The sequence below is a fragment of the Gigantopelta aegis genome, chromosome 3 (genome assembly GCF_016097555.1).
Source record: "Gigantopelta aegis isolate Gae_Host chromosome 3, Gae_host_genome, whole genome shotgun sequence".
Classification (NCBI taxonomy): Eukaryota; Metazoa; Mollusca; class Gastropoda; order Neomphalida; family Peltospiridae; genus Gigantopelta; species Gigantopelta aegis.
Window position 1 is genome coordinate 45,715,451 of NC_054701.1, and position 23,760 is coordinate 45,739,210.

The 23,760-nt window shown below is 37.2% G+C and overlaps 1 protein-coding gene across 2 annotated transcripts in view; it reads right to left on the reverse strand.

Moving 5' to 3' along the window:
• LOC121368116 (sodium- and chloride-dependent GABA transporter ine-like) overlaps nt 1–23,760 on the reverse strand; it is an 89,699-nt gene that overhangs the window by 61,706 nt on the left and 4,233 nt on the right. For both annotated transcript variants that reach the window (XM_041492689.1, XM_041492688.1), the window contains exons 3-4: nt 5,288–5,609; nt 1,082–1,214 (exon numbers count right to left, since the gene is read on the reverse strand). In XM_041492689.1, coding sequence (XP_041348623.1) covers nt 1,082–1,214; nt 5,288–5,609 — 455 coding nt within the window. The remainder of the gene's footprint in view (nt 1–1,081; nt 1,215–5,287; nt 5,610–23,760) is intronic.

The following is a 23,760-nucleotide window of genomic DNA, read 5'->3' on the forward strand; positions in this document are numbered from 1 at the left end:
CTGCTATGGAGTCCGCAATTGACGGCGAAGATTCCACTTTCTTGGCTCTCGCCGACAGCACCTTCAAGTAAGCCGCGAACTCGACAGTAGACAGGCCCGAACACAGGTCGCATCTCGAAGAGAGGCTACAAGGAACACGGCAACCCGGACATAATTCATGAGGGTCGCCGCCTGCAGTGAACTTCTTACAGCGTAGGCACGCTCGTACCTGACGCTGAACATTAACATCTGACATGATAATAATAAGTTTTCAATCTGTGAAAGAAAGAAAAAAAAAAAACCATGACACAAACACAAAGTCGGTCAACAAAGACGCCATTTTGCAAATGGCGTCCGACACGACAACCGGCAATATAATAACATTTCATGTAATTAACACTTGGCAAGTCAAGCGAAATACGCGAAACATACGAAAGGTAACGAATAAGGTGGAAAAAAAAAAAAAAACATTCCACCTAACACCAAGCCAGTCAATACAGACGCCATTTTGCAAATGGCGTCCGACACGACAACCGGCAATATAACAACATTTCATGTAATAACGCTTGAAAGTCAAGCGAATACGCGAAGAACATACGAAGCTATACGAAGCTAACGAAATATAAGGTGAAAAACATTTCACCCAACACGAATACAAAACCAAAGGTCTTATAAAAAAAAGTTGACTCCAAAACAGAGCCAAACAAAAGACGTCCAGACCCTTTCGCGAAGAGAAAAAGAAGGAAGTTACAGTCATGTGACCGGAACTAGAGAGCAGTATACAGTAGAAGAATTTAGGCCATCCCATTGGCTGTTGGGATGTTCGGACCAGACCACTTGCGTGGGGGGGAGGTGCACTTGTTTGAGGACAGGTAATGTCTATAGAAATTACTAACTCGCCCAATACTAGTATTTTCATTATATATTTTCATTGAATATATTACAATCATTGTACGGTAAAATCTATCATAATTCCAGTGGCAGGTCCAGAGTGCAGCACACAACTTAATTACTTCAAGGCTTCATATCCTGACAACTACCCTTTTGTAGTTGCAACCCTCCAAAAAAAATTAAATCATGTATCTGTCCCTGAGAATCTCACCTTCCCTGTTGACTTGGGTCCTTTCCATATACAGAAATATACGATAATCCAACACAGGAGAAGAATGAGCGCCAGCTCCCATTTGATCACACCCTGCTCCTCTATTCCAGATGTCCTACCTAGAACTCGCTCGCTGAAAGATCACAAGAAACACTGACTTGAGTTACCATCTGATTTAATTACACCCTGCTTCTCTATTCCAGACGTCCTGCCAAGAACTCGCTCACTGAAAGATCACAAGAAACATTGACTTGAGTTACCATCTGACTACACCCTGCTTGTCTATTCCAGATGTCCTACCTAGAACTCGCTCGCTGAAAGATCACAAGAAACATTGACTTGAGTTACCATCCAACTACACCCTGCTTCTCTATTCCAGACGTCCTGCCAAGAACTCACTCACTGAAAGATCACAAGAAACATTGACTTGAGTTACCATCTGACTACACCCTGCTTGTCTATTCCAGATGTCCTGCCTAGAACTCGCTCACAGAAAGATCACAAGAAACACTGACTTGAGTTACCATCCAACTACACCCTGTTTCTCTATTCCAGACGTCCTGCCAAGAACTCGCTCGCTGAAAGATCACAAGAAACATTGACTTGAGTTATCATCGGACTACACCCTGCTTCTCTATTCCAGACGTCCTGCCAAGAACTCGCTCGCTGAAAGATCACAAGAAACACTGACAGAGCTCTACAACAGTATATGTAGCAGGAGGTTTTATTTTTAATGTATCTAGTTTTTTAAATGTTTGTCAAAAGATATTATATGTAGTAGTTGTCTGCCAAGCATTATAACTTCCGAACAGTGGTTGTACGTGCAACTTGGGCTACACAGCACGTGGTTTGGTTTCGCTGTCATTTCAGTCTAGCATAATTCAGCATGATTGTGGGGTTGTGGACGGAATTGTCGGAGAGGTTAGTGTTGGAACATTTTATTTCTCATAGTTATATGTACATAATTCGTATAGTTACACAAAGACATACTGTAAGTTTATTAAGCTGTACAGGAAAGAATTACGTAGGTAATTCTTGATAATACGTACTGAGTAATTTGTTGTAGTTGTGGAGGTATGAATATATCATTTGTTAATGTTATGCTTGTTGTAGTTTATAATACATTTGTTGGTACTAATTTTGTGCTCAACTAGCGTTTATAGGTTAGGGTATCGAGTTAGCGGTACAATGATAAAATTAATGTTAGTGTATTTATATTGTTAATGCCTTTCTGAATATTGATTTAAAGTGGTATATTTTAATCAGGTAATTATATTTTATACATGTGTATTTTATTTAAGGAGTTCGTGGGTTGATGGTTTCAAGTTACATGTATCGGTCACCTGGTTTCTTGAACGGGTGAGTTGTATTTATGTAATGTTGTATATATGGAAATTTTGTATACTGTTATAGATATGTATTATTTCAATGTGTACTAGGATTAGATCAAATCTAGATGTTTATTGATGACTGTAACTGTCTGTCAAAGGTGTAAGTGAAATGAAATAGTACATTAAGGTATTGAATGTAATATTGTGCTGCATAACAATTAGTATGTGGAATAATGTATTTTTATGAATTAGGTCGTGTTAGGAAGTGATATTGTTAATGTTGTATTTGATCCTTTCAGGGTGTTTTTATTTGTTTTCCCACGATTTGATGTTTTGTCGTAACTTGAACCACTACCAGAATAAAAAACCTCTCAACCCCTTACTCGCCAGAATAAAAAACCTCTCAACCCCTTACAGCGAGTCGTTGTCCCATTCTTTGGTGTTGTTGGCGATGAAATTGTTAGCTGTTACATATATATCAAAGACGATGGAGTGTACTGTCCTGTCTATGGTAAAAGTCCAAAAGTGTTTCAACCAGTGTGCAATGACCAGGCTCCTACAGCTCTTACCCAACTAATATAAAAAATCAATTAAATCTGACATTTTCAATTAGATCAAACCATTCCAAATTATGTGCCAAATCACCTTATGAAATTTAAGCACACACAGTTTCTTCTTTGGCTCAGCTCCCTAAAGGGACCCATTTCAAATTCTGCTCCACCAAAAATCCCTTGTGTTCTCTGCTAGTCTGTGGATCAGGTTATCTGTGTTCCCTTGTGCTTGTCAGTTTGAGAGCCCCTTCTTTTTCCTTCCCAACTCTCCTCCTGTATTGGACAAAGGAACTGGCCCACATCAGAACTTGTGCCAAATACAGGTGTGCACTATAGCAGTTTGTGCTTGTCAGTTTGAGAGCCCCTTCTTTTTCCTTCCCAACTCTCCTCCTGTATTGGACAAAGGAACTGGCCCACATCAGAACTTGTGCCAAATACAGGGGTGCACTATAGCAGTTTGTGCTTGTCAGTTTGAGAGCCCCTTCTTTTTCCTTCCCAACTCTCCTCCTGTATTGGACAAAGGAACTGGCCCACATCAGAACTTGTGCCAAATACAGGGGTGCACTATAGCAGTTTGTGCTTGTCAGTTTGAGAGCCCCTTCTTTTTCCTTCCCAATTCTCCTCCTGTATTGGACAAAGGAACTGGCCCACATCAGAACTTGTGCCAAATACAGGGGTGCACTATAGCAGTTTGTGCTGAACATGCACATTAAATCATTTCCTCCTCCTGTGCAATGACACATTGTGGTATCAAGACTCTGATCAAGGTGTATTGTTACACCTACATTCGTGGTGTGCTGTGAGTGACAGATCAAGCTGTGCTGTCAATTAAACATTACACATACCAATGTATGCGTTGTGAACACCAACAACATTTTAAACACTCCAGGGTCTATGACTGCTGGTTTTATTTATTTCTAATTTATAATTGCTGTTTTCTTTCAAGTAGTGTATTTTACAGCCAAATTCCCAGGGATATATTCTCTGACATTCTACACCAAGTGTTACCTGGACAATGTGTCTGATACCTAATAGTTTGTTTGTGTTTTGTTTAGCAACACCACTGGAGCACATTGATTAATTAATCATCGGCTATTGGATGTCAAACATTTGATAATTCTGACTCGTAATCATCAGAGGAAACCCGCTACATTTTTCCTAAAGCAGCAAGGGATCTTTTATATGCACTTTCCGACAGACAGGAAAGCACATACCATGGCCTTTGTCCAGTTGTGGTGCACTGGTTGGAACGAAAAAAAAACACAAATCAGCTGAATGGATCCACTGAGGTGGTTTGATCCTACGATGTAAGCACCTCGAGCAAAAACTGAGCTAAATCCCGCGCTGACACCTAATAGCTACTACCAGTAATCAAACAATGATTTTAGGTGTAAATATACATGCCTCGCCTATTTAGTTCCAATTTAATCAACGTAACATAAAAACACAGTTTGATACTGTTGATGCTACTGTCAATGCTAAAAAAAAGTAACTCAATTGAAATAAGAACAAAATCATCACTATTATCATCATCATCATCATCATCATCAGGGAAGTAGCCAGCAGGGGGCAGTAGTTGCCCCTCAAAATAATTACTGGTTATTGAGATTGATGTTTTAAGTATGTAACCTCCCTACAATGGCTGCAAAATGGTATTTCAGAACCTCTAGATTGAAAACTTTCCTGGGGGACATGCCCCCTGACTTGCACCTAATTAATGTCTTGCACCTTCCATGCTCATTTGTTCCAAGAATTCATCTGTCCCCCCAAAAAACCCACACAAAACCCAAACAAGTCCTAGCTACAGCCATGATCATTATCATTATCATATCATCATCATAATCATCATACCATCATCACAATCATTATCATCATCCAATTCAGTGTTCGAGATTAAAAATTTTCGGCAGTATCCCACTTAGCAGTTCCCAGTCTATTGCTACACTGCTATTGCTCCAGTGTAGCATTAGACTGGGTATGAGTTGGGGTAGATATTGCTATGGCATAGCATTAGACTGGGTACGAGCTTGAAAATACTGTTACTTAACTTCACCAGTAAATGACGACTTTCATGGTTTCTGCGAAAAAATTAAAATGCAGGATTAAAAAAAAACAAAAAACATTATATGGTATCCCGGTGGGATACTGGGTTATTGAAGTCTGGTATCCAAAATTAAATTCTGGTATCCTCGGAATATCGGGATACTGGGATACTGTTAATCTTGAACACTGTAATTCCATGAAATACCACATTAACAATAAAGTAATCATATAAATATAAATCAATAATCACTCAGGTTTTCTCGCTCTATTTTACATCTTACAGATAAAAATCTTCCGTTGGTGACCTCGTGTGATTGGGACAGGACACGTCTGCAACTTGACCCATCACCGTGGTAACAGTGGTGGTGTTGTGCTCTGTGTGGGAGATATTCCTGGTCATGTACATCATTGGTCCACTGCCATCAGTTACAGATATATTGGTGATGCCATCGCAACACAAAGTGGAACTCCAGTCAACATGACACGTTGTCCACGGCAACTCTGCTTGGAAGGTGTTGAAGAGGTAGAAGACCGACCATGTGATGATGATGATGTAGTATGTGGTGAAGAGAAACGATATGACAACTGTAGCAAGCCCAGCACCTGGAAAACAGGAAGAAGAAGGAAATGTTTTATTTAACGACACACTCAACACATATTTATTTACGGTTATATGGCGTCGGACATATGGTTAAGGTCCATACAGATATTGAGAGAGGAAACCTGCTGTCACCACTTCATGGGCTACTCTTTTTTTCGATTAGCAGCAAGGGATCTTTTATATGCACCATCTCACAGACAGGATAACATATACCACAGCACTGGCTGGAGCGAGAAATATCCCAATGTGCTGAAAAACAGATAACAAAACTGAAGTTACAAGCTCACTTCGCCATATTCAGGGCTAGCTCAGGCACTCGCCAAATTCACCAATTGCAAATTTCAAAAATAATCAGCAAATTCTATTTTAATTTGGCAAAATAATTTCATGTAATAATTGATGTTTTATTACAAAATGACTGGGTTTCTGCAATTTTTGAAGTTTAATTGATCATTTGGTGAAATTGTCTGCTCCGATATTATTAATGCTGTGTTCATCAGAAGTTATGCATATTGTATTTTCCAATTCACAAGTTGTGAGGAGCGTTCATTTGGCAAAAATAATCTGTGAACTCAATTTGTGAACTAGGGTAAGATTTTCTGTCTCAATCTTCACAACTTGTGAAAAAATGGCGGAACAAAGACAAAACATTCACATGAGTTGGGGTGTGTGTGAGACTGGAGTGACCGGTGAAAAAATGGCGGAACAAAGACAAAACATTCACATGAGTTGGTGTGTGTGTGAGACTGGAGTGACCGTGCAAATTGTCTATAATCGCCTGAACGCTCTCCACTTGGTGAAGTCATGCTTACAGTTTGGAACTTGTAAATTCACAAGCACGAAATGTCAAATGAATGCAGCAGTATTGTATGACACTGTTTACTAATATTAATGCAAAATACAAACACAAAGCCAGACATAGTTATCATCAGTTCTCTTTATATAACATACAAATCTTTATTATCCACATAGTTCAACACAACAGAGTTAATAAAACAAGAGTACCAGTGAGGTACATGATACATCTATCAGGAAGGAAGGAAGGAAATGTTTTATTTAACGACGCACTCAACACATTTTATTTACGGTTATATGGTGTCAGACATATGGTTAAGGACCACACAGATATTGAGAGGAAACCCGCTGTTGCCACTTCATGGGCTACTCTTTTCAATTAGCAGCAAGAGATCTTTTATATGCACCATCCCAGACAAGGTAGTACATACCACAGCCTTTTATATACCAGTTGTGGTGCACTGGCTGGAATCGTCTATGAGAAGTTTGATAGAAAACCATAGATATTAATGAATATGTTACGGGTACGATTCAATTCTAATTATGTGAATACAGACAAATTATTTGATATTTGTATTATAGTGACCTAGTAATTGTATGCGACGCACCACCATCCCAAGTTGTTCCTACATGTGAGGTTTGATGGTCCTGTATACATCTGTATGCAAGATATGGTCTGGACAAGAAAAAGTTAACAGACGGATGGATGGACAACACCATACCATAATATGACCCATCATAGATGGGCGTATAAAAAAACATATGAAGCACACATGTACAATGTAATACAGTGAGATCTTGATAATCCGGACGGTGTGGTTTTTCCTTAAAGTGTCCAGTTTAACAAATTTACATAATACTGAATCATATCTGAAGACTTATTTCCCTTGAATTGGCAAACCAATAAAAAAGAGAGCAACAAATACAGATTTGTATATAAAAAAATTATATGCATTATATTCCAAAAACATTGAATTGATCTGTTGATGAAAAATAATTCTACATGTATATTTTAAGAAAACAATTCAAATTTAAAAGTAATTTCTCCACTGTTTTTAGAATTTAAAAATTTATGTGTATCAACATTTTTCTTTCAATTTAAAGGCTGTACTTTTGTGACATTTTTATTTCTTGGGATTAGTGTATAAATAATATAGTTATGTTTTACCAATGACATTTGGTCTTAATTTTATTAATTATATTTTATAAAGGCAATTAACACATTAATGAAACGGTATGCTAGATCAGTGAACCATGTCATTCCCATGATGAAGGAAAACTATCGAACAAAGAATCAATATACTCAAAAGTGTGAGACCTAACATTCGACACGTTAGTTGTCTACTGGTGTTTAGTGGCCATTGTTGTGGCTACTGCTGCTTACTGGCCATGGTTGAAGGAACTCGGAACAAGTCACACATTTTTCTAATTAAATGATCTGTTGGAAGAAGTTACGTCCGGTCAAGTGAAGCAACTTGTCTTTATTTCTTACAAATTGTTTTGGATAATGGTAGTCTGGTTCCGGAAGCTGAATATCCGGATTAATGAATACATTTATATAGTGGAGAGTTTGTTTTGTATGAAGGGTGTCCGTAAGACGGGGTTTCTGGACTACTGGAGTCTGGATTATCAAGGTCTCACTGTAACTGTAAACAATGATGTTATTTTGGGAAAGCGATGTCATAACATGATGTGCCTTCTCCAGTCCCATCTATGTACATTTGAAATATTGTAATTGCTTATTAAAATTATGTCATTCCATCATCTCCTAGTTACATTTGAAATGTTTTGACATGGTCTTCATTATTCATTAAAAAAAACCCCAGCAATAAATAGAGAATAACTAGTTAATGACGTCGGATATCTGCCTGTGAAGGTAAGAATGGGAAATTCTGTGAGGCTCTACCGAGCGGAATTTGTCATTCAGCCTGAACGAGTGATTTTGTAATGTAGCTATGTGTGTGACATCATAGGAGTGACGTCAAAAATGATAACCTGCTAGTAGCAGGATATGACTTTGCTTTATTCGTCATCATATTCTGTCAAGAGAAACAGTGTTTGCCGGATAAATAATATGGGCAATGCAAGACGCCCGACACATAAAACCAATATGACACACAAGCTCATACACATAATAATCTCCATGTATTACCAGTGGCAGGGAAAGATGTGCTTTGATCATAGGGTTGAACACCTTCAGTGGAACCATTCTCCGATTGCTTTTTTTCCCATCCCAACCAGTGTCCCACAACTGGTATAACAAAGGCCATCATAACTGCTTTCCATCGTGTAGTGAAGTGCATATAGAAGATAGTTTTCTCTGAAGACCGAGACTGGGGCGGGACGTAGCTCAGTGGTACAGCGCTCGACTGATGCACGATTGATCTAGGATCGATTACCATCGGTGGGCCCATTGGACTATTTCTCGTTCTGGCCAATGCTCCACAACTGGTGTAACAAAGGCTGTGGTATGTACTATCCTGTTTGTGGGATGGTGCATATAAAAGATCCCTTGCTGTTAATTGAAAGAGTAGCCCATGAAGTGGCGACAGTGGGTTTCCTGTCCCAATGTCTGTGCGATCCTAAACCTTATGTCTGACACCATATAACCATGAATAAAATATATTGAGTGTGTCGTTAAATAAAACATTTCCTTCCTTTCTTTCTCTGAAGACTACATGCCAGACTTATCAAAACGTTTGGCAATGATTAATTAATTAATTAATCAGTGTGCTCTAGTTAAACAAAACAAACATTAACTTTTTGGTTCAGATTGGGAGAAACTTGGATCTATTGCTGGCGATCAATCCTATCACTCATGATCTATTGGTGATCAATCCTATCACTCATGATCTATTGGTGATCAATCCTGTGACTCATGATCTATTGATGGCGATCAATACTATGACTCATGATCTATTGATGGCGATCAATCATATGACTCATGATCTATTGATGGCGATCAATCCTGTGACTCATGATCTATTGATGACGATCAATCCTGTGACTCATGATCTATTGGTGATCAATCCTGTGACTCATGATCTATTGATGGTGATCAATCCTATGACTCATGATCTATTGATGGCGATCAATCCTATGACTCATGATCTATTGATGGCGATCAATCATATGACTCATGATCTATTGATGGCGATCAATCCTATGACTCATGATCTATTGATGGCGATCAATCCTATGACTCATGATCTATTGGTGATCAATCCTGTGACTCATGATCTATTGCTGCCCAATGCTGGTGATCAATCCTATGACTCAAGATCTATTGCTGGTGATCAACCCTGTGACTCATGATCTGACGTAAGGATTTGGTAATGTGTGACATTACCAGTGGTGTATTTTATAAATAATATCTGCATTATTGTTGACGTTCGTATTGGAAGATAATGCACTTTTAATAGAATCAAACAAGAACGTTTGTTTACATTCTTGTTTACACTTATTTTAATGGCAAGTTGAATTATTCACAATTCATACGACATATCATTAGATTTGTTTAGCATTAATGGAGATATTTATTACCATATAACAGATGTTATCAGTTTCCAAGTGGAAATAAGATTGAAGATTAGCAATAGTAGCTCGTAACATGTAGGCTATGTTATACGAAAATGGTGCCAAAGCCTCGTTCTGAAATACTTCCTGTCATAAACAGCTGTTTTGCAGACGACATTCACCTTGCAAAAGTAAAGTGCTATTTTTAGCTGATTATGTATTTATGTGTTTTTAAAGAACGAGAAATGTCTTATAAAAGTTATAAAATATGTAAAATTAAGTATAGTTAGCTAAAATAATATATTTATTATTTTAAAGAGTTAATTTTAGCGTTATTGGCAATTTATCCAATAAAGGGCAGAATAATTCTGCAGTTCCAACCATTGACGGGATCGGCGGAATTGTACAGTGTAAATTACATGAGCGGCTGGAAATCCAGCAATAGCAGAATTACGCCAAACGTAGAATGTGGCGGAGGTATAAATAACAATCCAGCCAATGTTTGTTAGTCTGGTCAATCGCGTCATAGGTAGTGTGGTCATAATCACGTCATAATATAATCAGTTGGGTTGTTGTCAGTATTTCGTCCCATTAGGTGGATTGGTGTAGTAATTGGCAATACAGATTTAGCAGATGTTTTAGTGTAATAAATAAGGACCAGACTCATTTTTAGGCCATGAAACGAAACTTGTTAAGAAATAGAAATAGGTTTTGACTATGCATGAAGTTTGGGAATAGAGTTATAAGCAATATCCAGCACATAAAGGTGTAGGTCCTGGGTATTGTGGATATTTACAGGGCCGTAGCTAGCAGGGGGGCAAAAAATCCGGAAAGCATTATAGAAACATAAAGAGCATTCTCTTTGTAACTGTTCAAGGTGTTTTAGACTATTAACTACTCAGTTGCCCCCCCCCCCCCCCCCCAACAAAAAATCCTAGCTACGGCCCTGATTTATGTGACAGTTCAATTACAAGAATAGTGTGTGAACACATGAGGCTTGTGCATGTACACTGATTAGGCAAACAATTGGATATTGTTTGTTTTGTTTTGTACCAGTGAAGTGGGTGCGAGTGCACTAGTATTTTGACATAAAGAACTTGAGATATTGTTTGTAAACTATAGTATTTTTCCAGTGAAGCGTTGGAGGATTTGTTTATAAATCCTCCATCTGTATTTTTTTTAGACTCAGTGTATCGAGTTCGTTAATTAATTAGGTATCACCTGAGTACGCTGAGTAGAATATATTGTTAGTTATTTAGCCCTGGAATAATTTAGTGTTAGTATATAGCTATTATTGATTATTTAATTACTAAAGGAGACATATACATATATATTCAACAAGTTGCTAACCTGTTAAAATCTATTAGTTATTAATCAACATTGATGAAGATGAACATTTGTTGGTGATCTTTTGCCTTCATTAGTTAATTGACCATTTACCAGACACCCAGTTTTCCTGGGTCGTCGCACTATTACTGGTGATCAATCCTATGACTCATGATCTACTGCTGGTGATCAATCATGTAACTCATGATCTATTGCTGGTGATCAATCCTCTGACTCGTGATCTATTGCTGGTAATCAATCATGTGACTCATGATCTATTGCTGGTGATCAATCCTATGACTCGTGATCTATTGCTGGTGATCAATCCTATGACTCAAGATCTATTGCTGGTGATCAATCATATGACTCATGATCTATTGCTGGTGATCAATCATATGACTCATGATCTATTGCCGGTGATCAATCCTGTGACTCGAGATCTATTGCTGGTGATCAATCATATGACTCATGATCTATTGCCGGTGATCAATCATGTGACTCATGATCTATTGATAGTGATCAATCATATGACTCATGATCTATTGCTGGTGATCATCTTGTGACTCATGATCTATTGCTGGTGATCAATCCTATGACTCATGATCTATTGCTGGTGATCAATCCTGCGACTCATGATCTATTGCTGGTGATCAATCCTATGACTCATCATCTATTGCTGGTGATCAATCTTATGAATCATCATCTATTGATGGTGGTCAATCCTGTGACTCATCATCTATTGATGGTGGTCAATCCTGTGACTCATCATCTATTGATGGTGGTCAATCCTGTGACTCATCATCTATTGATGGTGGTCAATCCTGTGACTCATCATCTATTGATGGTGGTCAATCCTGTGACTCATCATCTATTGATGGTGGTCAATCCTGTGACTCATATCTATTGCTGTTGATCAATCCTGTGACTCATCATCTATTGCTGTTGATCAATCCTATGACTCATCATCTATTGCTGTTGATCAATCCTATGACTCATCATCTATTGCTAGTGATCAATCCTATGACTCATCATCTATTGATGGTGGTCAATCCTGTGACTCATCATCTATTGATGGTGGTCAATCCTGTGACTCATCATCTATTGATTGTGATCAATCCTGTGACTCATCTATTGATGGTGGTCAATCCTGTGACTCATCATCTATTGATGGTGGTCAATCCTGTGACTCATCATCTATTGATGGTGGTCAATCCTGTGACTCATCACAGCCTAAGGCGAGAGCTCTACCACTGGGCTATATCCCCATCCATTAACTGTGAATATAACAAAAAAAGTATCTCCACTGAGGAGATTGAAACAATGGACTCTTGTACCGAGAGTCCAGCGCTCTACCAACTGAGCTAATAGGGAAATTTCCACTAGCTACTGCCAGTAGGAGCACTTTATACCAACACTAGTAAATCAATATATATGTATGTATGTATGTATGTATGTATGTATGTTTCACTATTTCATCCGTTTATTGATAACTGAAATCAGACATCACTTATACTTTATTGTTTGGGCCTATATTTCCATACATCCTTAGTGTTTGTGATGCTGCAAATGCCAATTCCATAACTCAAAAACACATGTACATGTACCTCTGAAAAGTAATAAGATTTAATCTTTCTATTAAATGAAGTTATCAAAGTAACAACAATATAACTATTTGCCAATTAAATTGTTTTATTGACTCTCTTAGTTATTGTAATAGATGTATATTCAGAGGCTTGAAATAACAAATGTATTTGGGTTTGTGTGGTGTCAATTATATTGTCAATTGTGACGTTACATCACATTATTATAAGTGACATCATATTGAGATATGAGTACATTAGTTATTTAAAGTTTTAAAAGTAAAACTTTTCAAGTGTTGGTCGTGTATTTACAAATGAAACCCTCCCACCCTATAACCCTCTATGTTTAAATTGTTTGCCGTTTTGCTGCTGGTGTGTTATTTTATATTTTCAGATTGGATGTTCTGATGTGCTGTATGAAGACTGTTCAAAACGAAATCGTCACAAATGGATGTGTGATCAGTGTGCTGTATGAAGACTGTTCAAAACGAAATCGTCATGAATGGATGTGTGATCAGTGTGCTGTATGAAGACTGTTCAAAACAAAATCGTCACGAAAGGATGTGTGATCAGTGTGCTGTATGCAGACTGTTCAAAACGAAATCGTCACGAATGGATGTGTGATCAGTGTGCTGTATGAAGACTGTTCAAAATGAAATCGTCACGAATGGATGTGTGATCAGTGTGCTGTATGAAGACTGTTCGAAACAAAATCTTCACGAATGGATGTGTAATCAGTGTGCTGTATGAAGACTGTTCAAAACAAAATCTTCACGAATGGATGTGTGATCAGTGTGCTGTATGAAGACTGTTCAAAATGAAATCGTCACAAATGGATGTGTGATCAGTGTGCTGTATGAAGACTGTTCAAAACGAAATCGTCTTGGCTGGATGTGTGATCAGTGTGCTGTATGAAGACTGTTCAAAACGAAATCATCTTGGCTGGATGTGTGATCAGTGTGCTGTATGAAGATTGTCCAAAACGAAATCGTCTTGGCTGGATGTGTGATCAGTGTGCTGTATGAACTGTTCAAAACAAAATCGTCTTGGCTGGATGTGTGATCAGTGTGCTGTATGAAGATTGTCCAAAACGAAATCGTCTTGGCTGGATGTGTGATCAGTGTGCTGTATGAAGACTGTTCAAAACGAAATCGTCTTGGCTGGATGTGTGATCAGTATGCTGTATACAGACTGTTCAAAACGAAAATCATCTTGGCTGGATGTGTGATCACTCGCATGATTAAATCTAGACAATACTGAAAGTTGCAGACATTAGATACTTTTTTTTTATAATGGCATTTTCCTGCAGTACACAGTAAAGCAGGAAAAATATGTTTGTTAGGTTTGTACACGTTTAAGAGTGGTTATGAATATTCATGAGCAAAATCAGGCTGCATGTGCAAAATGTCTATGCAAGGAGAAGCACATGTGTACAGAGTTCATTCTAGCTTGCGTCTGAACCAGTAACAGCCACGTTTTCATGATTTATTCATTTATATAAATATATATATTCCAAAGGTTTTCCAGAGTTTTTGCTCACCAAGTTTTTTCTCTGGTTTTTTAACCTGGAAGTAGAATTGTTATCTGAAAATAGATTGGGTTTATTAGTAGTGGAATGTTTATAGAATTTGTGTAGATTTGTTTATTTATGATGTACATGTACCAAAAAAAAGAAAAAAACAAAAACAAAAAGAAGCCAATTCCATGTAGTTTCTCAGTCAGCCTACAAGGCATTTTGGAGTGTTGTTTTATATTAAGAGGATGAGAGTGTTTAATCATATTTACTATATAACGAAAGGGCAGTTTCTCGCTCAACAACAGTACCGTTTATTTATTGATTATGGGGCGGGATGTAGCCCAGTGGTAAAGTCTTCACTGATGCACGGTCGACCTGGGATCAATCCCCGTCAAAGGGCCCATTTCTCACTCCAGTCAGTGCACCATGACTGGTATATCAAAAGCCATAGTATGTGCTATCCTGTCTGGGATGGTGCATATAAAAGATCCCTTGCTGCTAATTGAAAACAGTAGCTCATGAAGTGGCGACAATGGGTTTCCTCTCTCAATATCTGTGTGATCCGTAACCATATGTCTGACGCAATACAACTGTAAATAAAATGTGTTGAGTGCATCGTTAAATAAAACATTTCCTTCCTTTATTTATTGATTTGGATTTTATTTGAAATGGATTATGCTAAATTTTCATTTATGATTTATTGCATATTTGTGACATGTGTATATCTGGTTCCAGTGTGCACTGTTGCTCAATTTCAGCAAACTTAATTTTCACATATTTGCAATTTTCAGTATATTATTTAATTTGCATCTGTATCTATTTGTGTGTCATTTTATTTATATTTGGGTTGCCCAATTGCCCTATTTTGGGGTGGTAATCTTAAATTAAGCCGTGGTCAATTCAGCCAATAAACAAATAAACACATAATATTTTGTATTATGATCTTTGATAATGGTTATGCAGACAAGCTCCGGGCTATTTTTAGATGGTATGATTAAGGAGACAAGCTCCAGGCTATTTTTGGAGGGTATAATTATGGAGACAAACTCCAGGCTATTTTTTAGAGGGTATGATTATGGAGACAAACTCCAGGCTATTTTTAGAGGGTATGATTATGGAGACAAGCTCTAGGCTATTTTTAGATGGTATGATTAAGGAGACAAGCTCCAGGCTATTTTTGGAGGGTATAATTATGGAGACAAACTCCAGGCTATTTTTAGATGGTATGATTAAGGAGACAAGCTCCAGGCTATTTTTAGATGGTATGATTAAGGAGACAAGCTCCAGGCTATTTTTGGAGGGTATAATTATGGAGACAAACTCCAGGCTATTTTTTAGAGGGTATGATTATGGAGATAAGCTCCAGGCTATTTTTAGAGGGTATGATTATGGAGATAAGCTCCAGGCTATTTTTAGAGGGTATGATTATGGAGATAAGCTCCAGGCTATTTTTAGAGGGTATGATTATGGAGACAAGCTCCAGGCTATTTTTAGAGGGTATGATTATGGAGCAATCTAATTAAAATTAGCTCCACTGGTTAAGTACTGTTACCTGTGGATCTAACAGCACCCCGATGGAGCTCATGTCCAGTTGACCTTTCATTCGACCAATCAAACTGTACTTGCAAATTCATGCCAGTGATTTGAAAAGAATTTGGAAACATTCGGGATTATGCCGAGGGTATACGAAATGATTCGGGTGAATTACGAAGTATGCCGGAAACTAATTTCAATATAAACGTTTATATACAATTCGTTTCAAGACAAAAAAAACACCCATGATGGTATAGCCATAAAATCTGTTTATACTAGTACACAATCCAGAGTTTATTACTGCACTTTTCCCCCTGTTTTTTTAATGTTGGAATAGACCAACAAGTTCGTCTATTGCATAAATAGTCTCACCCAATATTTTTAGAATTTGTATGCTCCCAAATAACGCTATAAAAGGCGAAGTGTAATTGGTCGATATTTATAGATGAAATGTCACCTGAACATGGGAGTCCACGCAATGCTCTTAGATCTACTGGTAGACCGGTAGAGCTAATTTTAATCAGATTGGATTATAGAGATAAGCTCCAGGCTATTTTTAGAGGGTATGATTATGGAGACAAGCTCCAGGCTATTTTTAGAGGGTATGATTATGGAGACAAGCTCTAGGCTATTTTCAGATGGTATGATTATGGAGAAAAGCTCCTGGCTATTTTTTAGAGGGTATGATTATGGAAAGAAATGTTTTATTTAACGACGCACCCAACACAATTTATTTACGGTTATATGGCGTTAGACATATGGTTACGGACCACACAGATTTTGAGAGGAAACCCGTTGTCACCACTACATGGGCTACTCTTTCCGATTAGCAGCAAGGGAAATTATTTGCACTTCCCACAGGCAGGATAGCACAAACCATGGCCTTTGTTGAACCAGTTATGGATCACTGGTTGGTGCAAGTGGTTTACACCTACCCATTAAGCCTTGCGGACAACTCACTCAGGGTTTGGAGTCGGTATCTGGATTAAAAATCCCATGCCTCGACTGGGATCCGAACCCAGTACCTACCAGCCTGTAGGTATGATTATGGAGACAAGCTCCAGGCTATTTTTAAAGGGTATGATTATGGAGACAAGCTCCAGGCTATTTTTAGAGGGTATGATTATGGAGACAAGCTCCAGGCTATTTTTAGAGGGTATGATTATGGAGACAAGCTCCAGGCTATTTTTAGAAGGTATGATTATGGAGACAAGCTCCAGGCTATTTTTAGAGGGTATTATTATGGAGACAAGCTCCAGGCTATTTTTAGAGAGTATGATTATGGAGACAAGCTCCAGGCTATTTTTAGAGGGTAAAACTAAGTACTGTACCTATACCGGTACTGGGGTGGGACGTAGCCCAGTGGTACAGCGCTCGCTCGATGTGCGGTCAGTGTGAGATCAATCCCCGTCGATGGCCCCATTGCGCTATTTCTCGTTCCAGCCAATGCACCACGACTATAAAAGGCCATGGTATGTACTACCCTGTCTGTGGGATGGTGCATATAAAAGATCCTTTGCTGCTAATCGAAAAGTGTAGCCCATGAAGTGGCGACAGTGGGTTTGCTCTCTTAATATCTGTATGGTCCTTAACCATATGTCTGACACCATATAACCGTAAACAAAATGTGTTGAGTGTGTCGTTAAATAAAACACAGGATATTATATGAGTGTCCATGACAGATGATGTTTACGACACGAGTGCCTAAATTATCATATTTATTATCATTATGTGATAATTTAGGCATGAGTGCCGTAAACATCGTCTGTCATGGACACGAATGTAATATTCTGTTTATTACCGTAGAACTGTCTTGCTAAATGAACATTCCAGTCATTGTTTACAAACTAATGTTTCCTTAATGGTGGAGTAATGTTTGTTCATTGATGTCTTGAAAACCAAATCAGAACCTGTTCTAAAGTTACGTGATATTTATACGCCCATAAGTAAAGAGTACACATGTATCAACAGCTGTAAATTGTAAAGCATGTGTATACTAAAAAGCAAACAAATACACAGTAATTGAAATAATTAGTTTTGAATTTGAATGACGTCAGTATTCCAATGACATCACTTTGCATCTCCTTACAATAACTATAAATTGGGTACACGACGTTTCCATTTTATGAATGCTGGAAAAATTCCAGTGCAAAATTGCTATTGAATTTTTATTTTTGTTGACATTATTAACGCACCTGAATGTGTTTGAAGAAATTCTTGTGATTAAAACATTGTACCTTTTACTAAATATGGCTTTCAAGTGAAATTACGGTAACATATGCAACATTTATTATGTATGAAGCCAAAACAAGGGTGCGAAAAGTGACTCGTCGACCTTAGTATAGATTTCTAACAGTTGTGAACGTTATATTCATAATTAAGTGTTTGATGTGTCACAACAACAACATCGTAATATAATACAACTTATCATAAATAATCAATTAATGTTTTATTAAATTAATTAAAAACATGTATTTGTCATTACGGCATGTGATCAGCTTACACTCGAAATAAAAATGTATTAATGAAGAAAGTAGTATCTGCGGAATGTCATGTCAGCCAATCAGAAAGAAATGTACTCTTACAACAGCCAATTGTTAAACGACAATGTCAGGAGGACATACGATTTAGTTATGACATACGAGGGAAATCATACAATAAATATGACCCTCGTTATGCTGTACCTCGTAGGTAATAAATTTCTTTCTTTCTGTACCGGTACTATAATTTTGTGTGAAAAAAATAGGTGTTGTAAAATCATCCCTTTAATATACTGAAAATAAGCCATGAAAGGTTCAACTTTCTTCAGTTAATACTTTGGGAGAGGGGTTGTAGTATTCATATATATATATATTTATAGATCATACTTTTGATTCATATGGTTAGGGGGGGTTGTTATTTTAAATTTTTGCGCCTTTCCACATAAACCCCAGCTCAAAATATGGAGAATCTAGTACAAAAAAAATAAAAAAATGAAATTTTGCTCCCCGACCCCAGTAACCCCCGTACATGGCCCCTGAACATTCGCCACCAAAATTTCCCCCCATTTTCTTATTTTCTTAATTTTGAGCTTTTATAATATGATAATATTGGCTTATGATGCGTCCTTATATAGGTTTTCGATGGTGCTGAGTCTAAATATGGGCTCAGAAGTAATCTTCGAAAATCCAATATGGCGGAAACTCCAACATGGCAGTAAAAATCGACCATTTTCTGGTATGAATTATCAATATAATATAATAATATGGTTGTCATACGTCGTTTTATAGGTTTTCCAGGGTGCTGAATCAGAATATGTGGTCGGAAATACTGTAGAAGCATCCAATATGGCGAAAATCCAATATGGCCAATTCTATGATACATCCGAACCACAGTATTTCCTAGCATAAACTTATTCTAATGGAATTTGTTTATTCATGGATGATGTATCATCATTTCTAGAAAAATTCGAACACGTCACGAACCAGCTTGCCTGCATAGTCAGATGCTTTATAGATCTTGACTTTTTAAAAGTTTTATACTGTGCAGGAGCACTAGTGGGACTACATCTAGTAGAACCATTCCTCTCGCTAACCACTTCCAGTAGAACGACATACGTGAAACTGATACCTGCCTTCAAACAACTATATGATGTTATGATCAGTGCAGATCCATCTGACCTCATGAATGTGAATTCACCAGCATTCAAATTTATATCTCTAGAACGATTCAATCAGACACGATACGATGACGACATCTGTAAAGCTTTAGAATCAACCATCAATGGAATGAGAGAAGAAGTGAAAAACGTTCTCTCAATGATTCTGCCGAAGCTCGCTCAAGGGTTCAAGCATCAGAAAGGAGATATGTTTGGATTTGGTGTAGGTCATAATGAAGCATCAGAATATGCCCTCGAACGCATGGACAGTGAAAAGCTGGAGAAAGCACCCATACACAATCTAACAGCTGAGCGCAGTGTCGGCTTCATAAATTATGAACTTCAGAGAAGAGGTGCTAAACAACTGGCATGTGCATTGTCAGTTCAAGTGAAATGTAAGTCAACTGATTTGATAGAAACCCAGCCGTCAGGATACTATACTAAATACACTAAACTTGTACAGTGCGGAGGAAAAATCCCTGAAATTATGGAAGCCTGGAGCAAAAAACAAGAGGACTTAATGAAACAAGGACTAAAAAACAAAGAGATTGCGAATGTGGCTGTCGATCGGAGAAGGAATAGAGACCTAGATGTGTTGAAAGCTTTGGGAGGACCATTCACATCATGTGAACAAGTAGAAACTTACAAGAGCGATCTAACCACGAATGAAACTGTGAAAATAATCATGTGAACAAGTAGAAACTTACACGAGCGATCTAACCACGAATGAAACTGCAAAAAATAATCGCCTCTATCTAGAGGTTCGCTTTTGCAAGGGATAAGGCACTATCTGTCCCAAAAAACAGTGACATTTTTAGATTAAAAAAAAGAGTATAAAAACTTACCTTCAAAGACCTATGCAACAAACTTAAAAATTTACCTAGGTAACGTTACATAAAAAAACTACTGTTACTCTCAAGGATTTTAATCAAGCACTGATCTCAGTGGATGCGTAGATCCCAAGATTCGGTTATTATGATAAAATGGTACAAAGTAATTACAGCTACAGAATGTATTGTATGATAATGCAGGGGTTCTAGAATATTTTTAAAATTCACTTGCCATAGGGCCAGTGGATTTGAAAATTCACTGGCCATGGTGAAAAATTCACTTGCCCATTTTTCATACTGAGATCATGTTTAGTCAGTTTGTCAATTTACACAACACATAGGCTCATTGGGCATGCTTTATGGTTTGTTTAGAAAAATATGCAAATAATTTTCATCAGTTTAGAAAAAAGTTACCGTACCTATTAAAATTTTAACTAATTATTTCCACTAAAACCACCTAAGTTATAAAAAATAATCCATGTTACCGAGATATTACAACAATTAACAGCATTATTTATTTACTTATGAATGGGAACTCACCCCCCCCACCCACCCCCCCTCAAAAAACAAAAGAGAAAAGAAACAATTAAGAACCTTTATTAGCATAAAGTGTACATGCATTGCAGTTTAAGGCTTAACACCCCCCCCCCCCCCAACACACTTACACAATATTAGTAATTTTTCAATTTGGGTACTTTATTAAATTTATCTATTTCATGATACTGTGTTCCTAACCTTTTAAAAAAAACTTTTTTTGCAATTTATGTTATATTTTATAAATTAAATTAAAGGGACATTCCCGAGTTTGCTGCATTGTAAGATGTTTCCGACCAATAAAATTCTTCTACGATTAAATTTACATATAAAATACATTTTCTGGTTTGGAATATCGGTGTCTGTAAATTCAACGTGTTTCTGATCGTCTTAATATTTGCAAGAAGCCCAAACTGGATTTTGTCTTCAAATAATTTCGTACGTACGAAAAAATTATATTTTTGGAAATGAAATGAAATTTAACCTAGTACAAATATTAGAACGACCAAAAACACGTTTAATATACAACCACTAATATTTTATATAGAAAAATATCTTTGATATGTAAATGCAATCATTAAAAAGTATCTGTTAGTCGATAACATCTTAAAAAGTGCAGCAAACTCAGGAATGTCCCTTTAATAATTTACACATTTAAAGTATTTGTAAATAGTGACATGCAACCTTTAAACTAATAAAAGACTGGTTACTGTTTTGCATATTATTAGTATTAGAGTAACAAATCTTTGGATTCCAGTGTCAAAAACAAAATGGTGGCAAAACAATGAACTTTTGTTTTTCCAATGTTTACACTTTATAACTTTAATAAAGTTACATCAGTAGGTATATTGATGTCATGGATGGGTCAGAGATTACTGGTGGCAAACTATTTGTTAGTGAAATATTGCATGTGATAGCAAATCGAAAAAAGTGACTTGTAGATGTTTCTTTTGTTTTTGTATGATCGTAGGATGTAGCTTTGTAGATTTTTTGTTTGTTTTTGTTATCACTTGCCATCGGGATTGCACAAAGTAACTTTCACTCGCCCGAATCCAAAAAACACTGGCCTCGGGCATCGGGCCACCGTATTCTAGAAGGCCTGGATAATGATAACATAATTCAGGAGTTTGCGTTCATTTTATTGATCATAGTCACAAATTGATTCATTGAGTGTATCGCCATTTTGGATTTCCGCCATATTGGATGGTCCTACAGTATTTCCCACACATATTCTGATTCAGTACCCTCGAAAACCTATAAAACGACATATGACAACCATATTATTATATTATAGTGATCATTCATATCAGAAAATGGTCGATTATGGCCGCCATATTGGATTTCAGCCATATTGGATTTTCGAAGATTATTTCTAAGCCCATATTTGGACTCAGCACCATCGAAAACCTATATAAGGACGCATCATAAGCCAATATTATCATATTATAGAAGTTCAAAATTACAAAAATAAGAATGAGGGGGGAAATTTTGGTGGCGAATTTTCAAGGGCCATGTACTGGGGTTAACAAAAGAACAATCAACGATAAGAGTTTAATAGGATAAACTAATGAAGAAAATATAATTTTAAACTCCATGATCAAACGACATTCTTCACTATGGGCAAATATTGCTATTTTTTATACTTACTGACAAAAGTTTTTCTTGTATAAATTGTAAATAAAAATAGAACATTTTTGTTATTTCCAAATTTGTTTACACATATAAAATAATCTGTTAAAAGTGTCAATTAATTCATAATCTTTTAAGAGTCAATTAATTAGAACTCTTCTGGTTACACTATAAATTTCTGAGACCAGCACCTGTGCCCATGACAGGCGTGCACTACAACAGCTTGCTCTGAATGTGCACATAAAACCCTATGACCTGACCTGACCGTCTATGACAGACCAAAACTATCTTACTTATTCACTATAATAAATAAAAACAATAAATAAAAACATAAAATAAAATGCACTCGATACATATCCATCTTGTAGAAATTCAGATAAGTAAGACTTTTCAAATATACCGGCCTCAGTGGCATCGTGGTTAGACCATCGGTCAACAGGCTGGTAGGTACTGGGTTCAGATCCCAGTTGAGGCATGGGATTTTTAATCCAGATACCGACTCCAAACCCTGAGTGAGTACTCCGCAATTAAGGCTCAATGGGTAGGTGTAAACCACTTGGCCATGGTTTGTGCTATCCTGCCTGTGGGAAGCACAAATAAAAGATCCCTTGCTGCTAATCGGAAAGAGTAGCCCATGAAGTGGCGACAGTGGGTTTCCTCTCAAAATCTGTGTGGTCCTTAACCATATGTCTGACACCATATAACCGTAAATAAAATGTGTTGAGTGCATCGTTAAATAAAACATTTCTTTCTTTCTTTTTACTTTTCAAATACACATAAATCACCAGACTTTTTCTTGTTTTTACGTGATGTCACTTAACGACACTCAACATGTCATGTTCTTGTTCTTCACAAGATCAAATTCAACAGTTCGTGTCCTGTCTACATTACACAACCAAAAACCATCACTGAATGTCCTGTACGACAGTTTATAGAATCACCCAGATTCGAATGGCCACAACAACATCACTGGACCGTATCAGTACATGGATAAATGGTAGAGCTGTAATGATACGGGAGGTCACGATATGATACATATCCCGATACTTGGGTCGTGATACAATATATATTTAGCACAAGCTGTATCAGGGGTGGATTATGCGGGGGTTTTGCAGTTGCATGGACCCACCCCCTCCCCCGCCTAAAAAAAAACCCCAACCCCACCACATAGATCTAAATTGATGTCCATGTAAAATTTACAATTTTAAATTATAAACATTTACATATTGTTTCGGATCCCCCCTTACCTAAAGCATA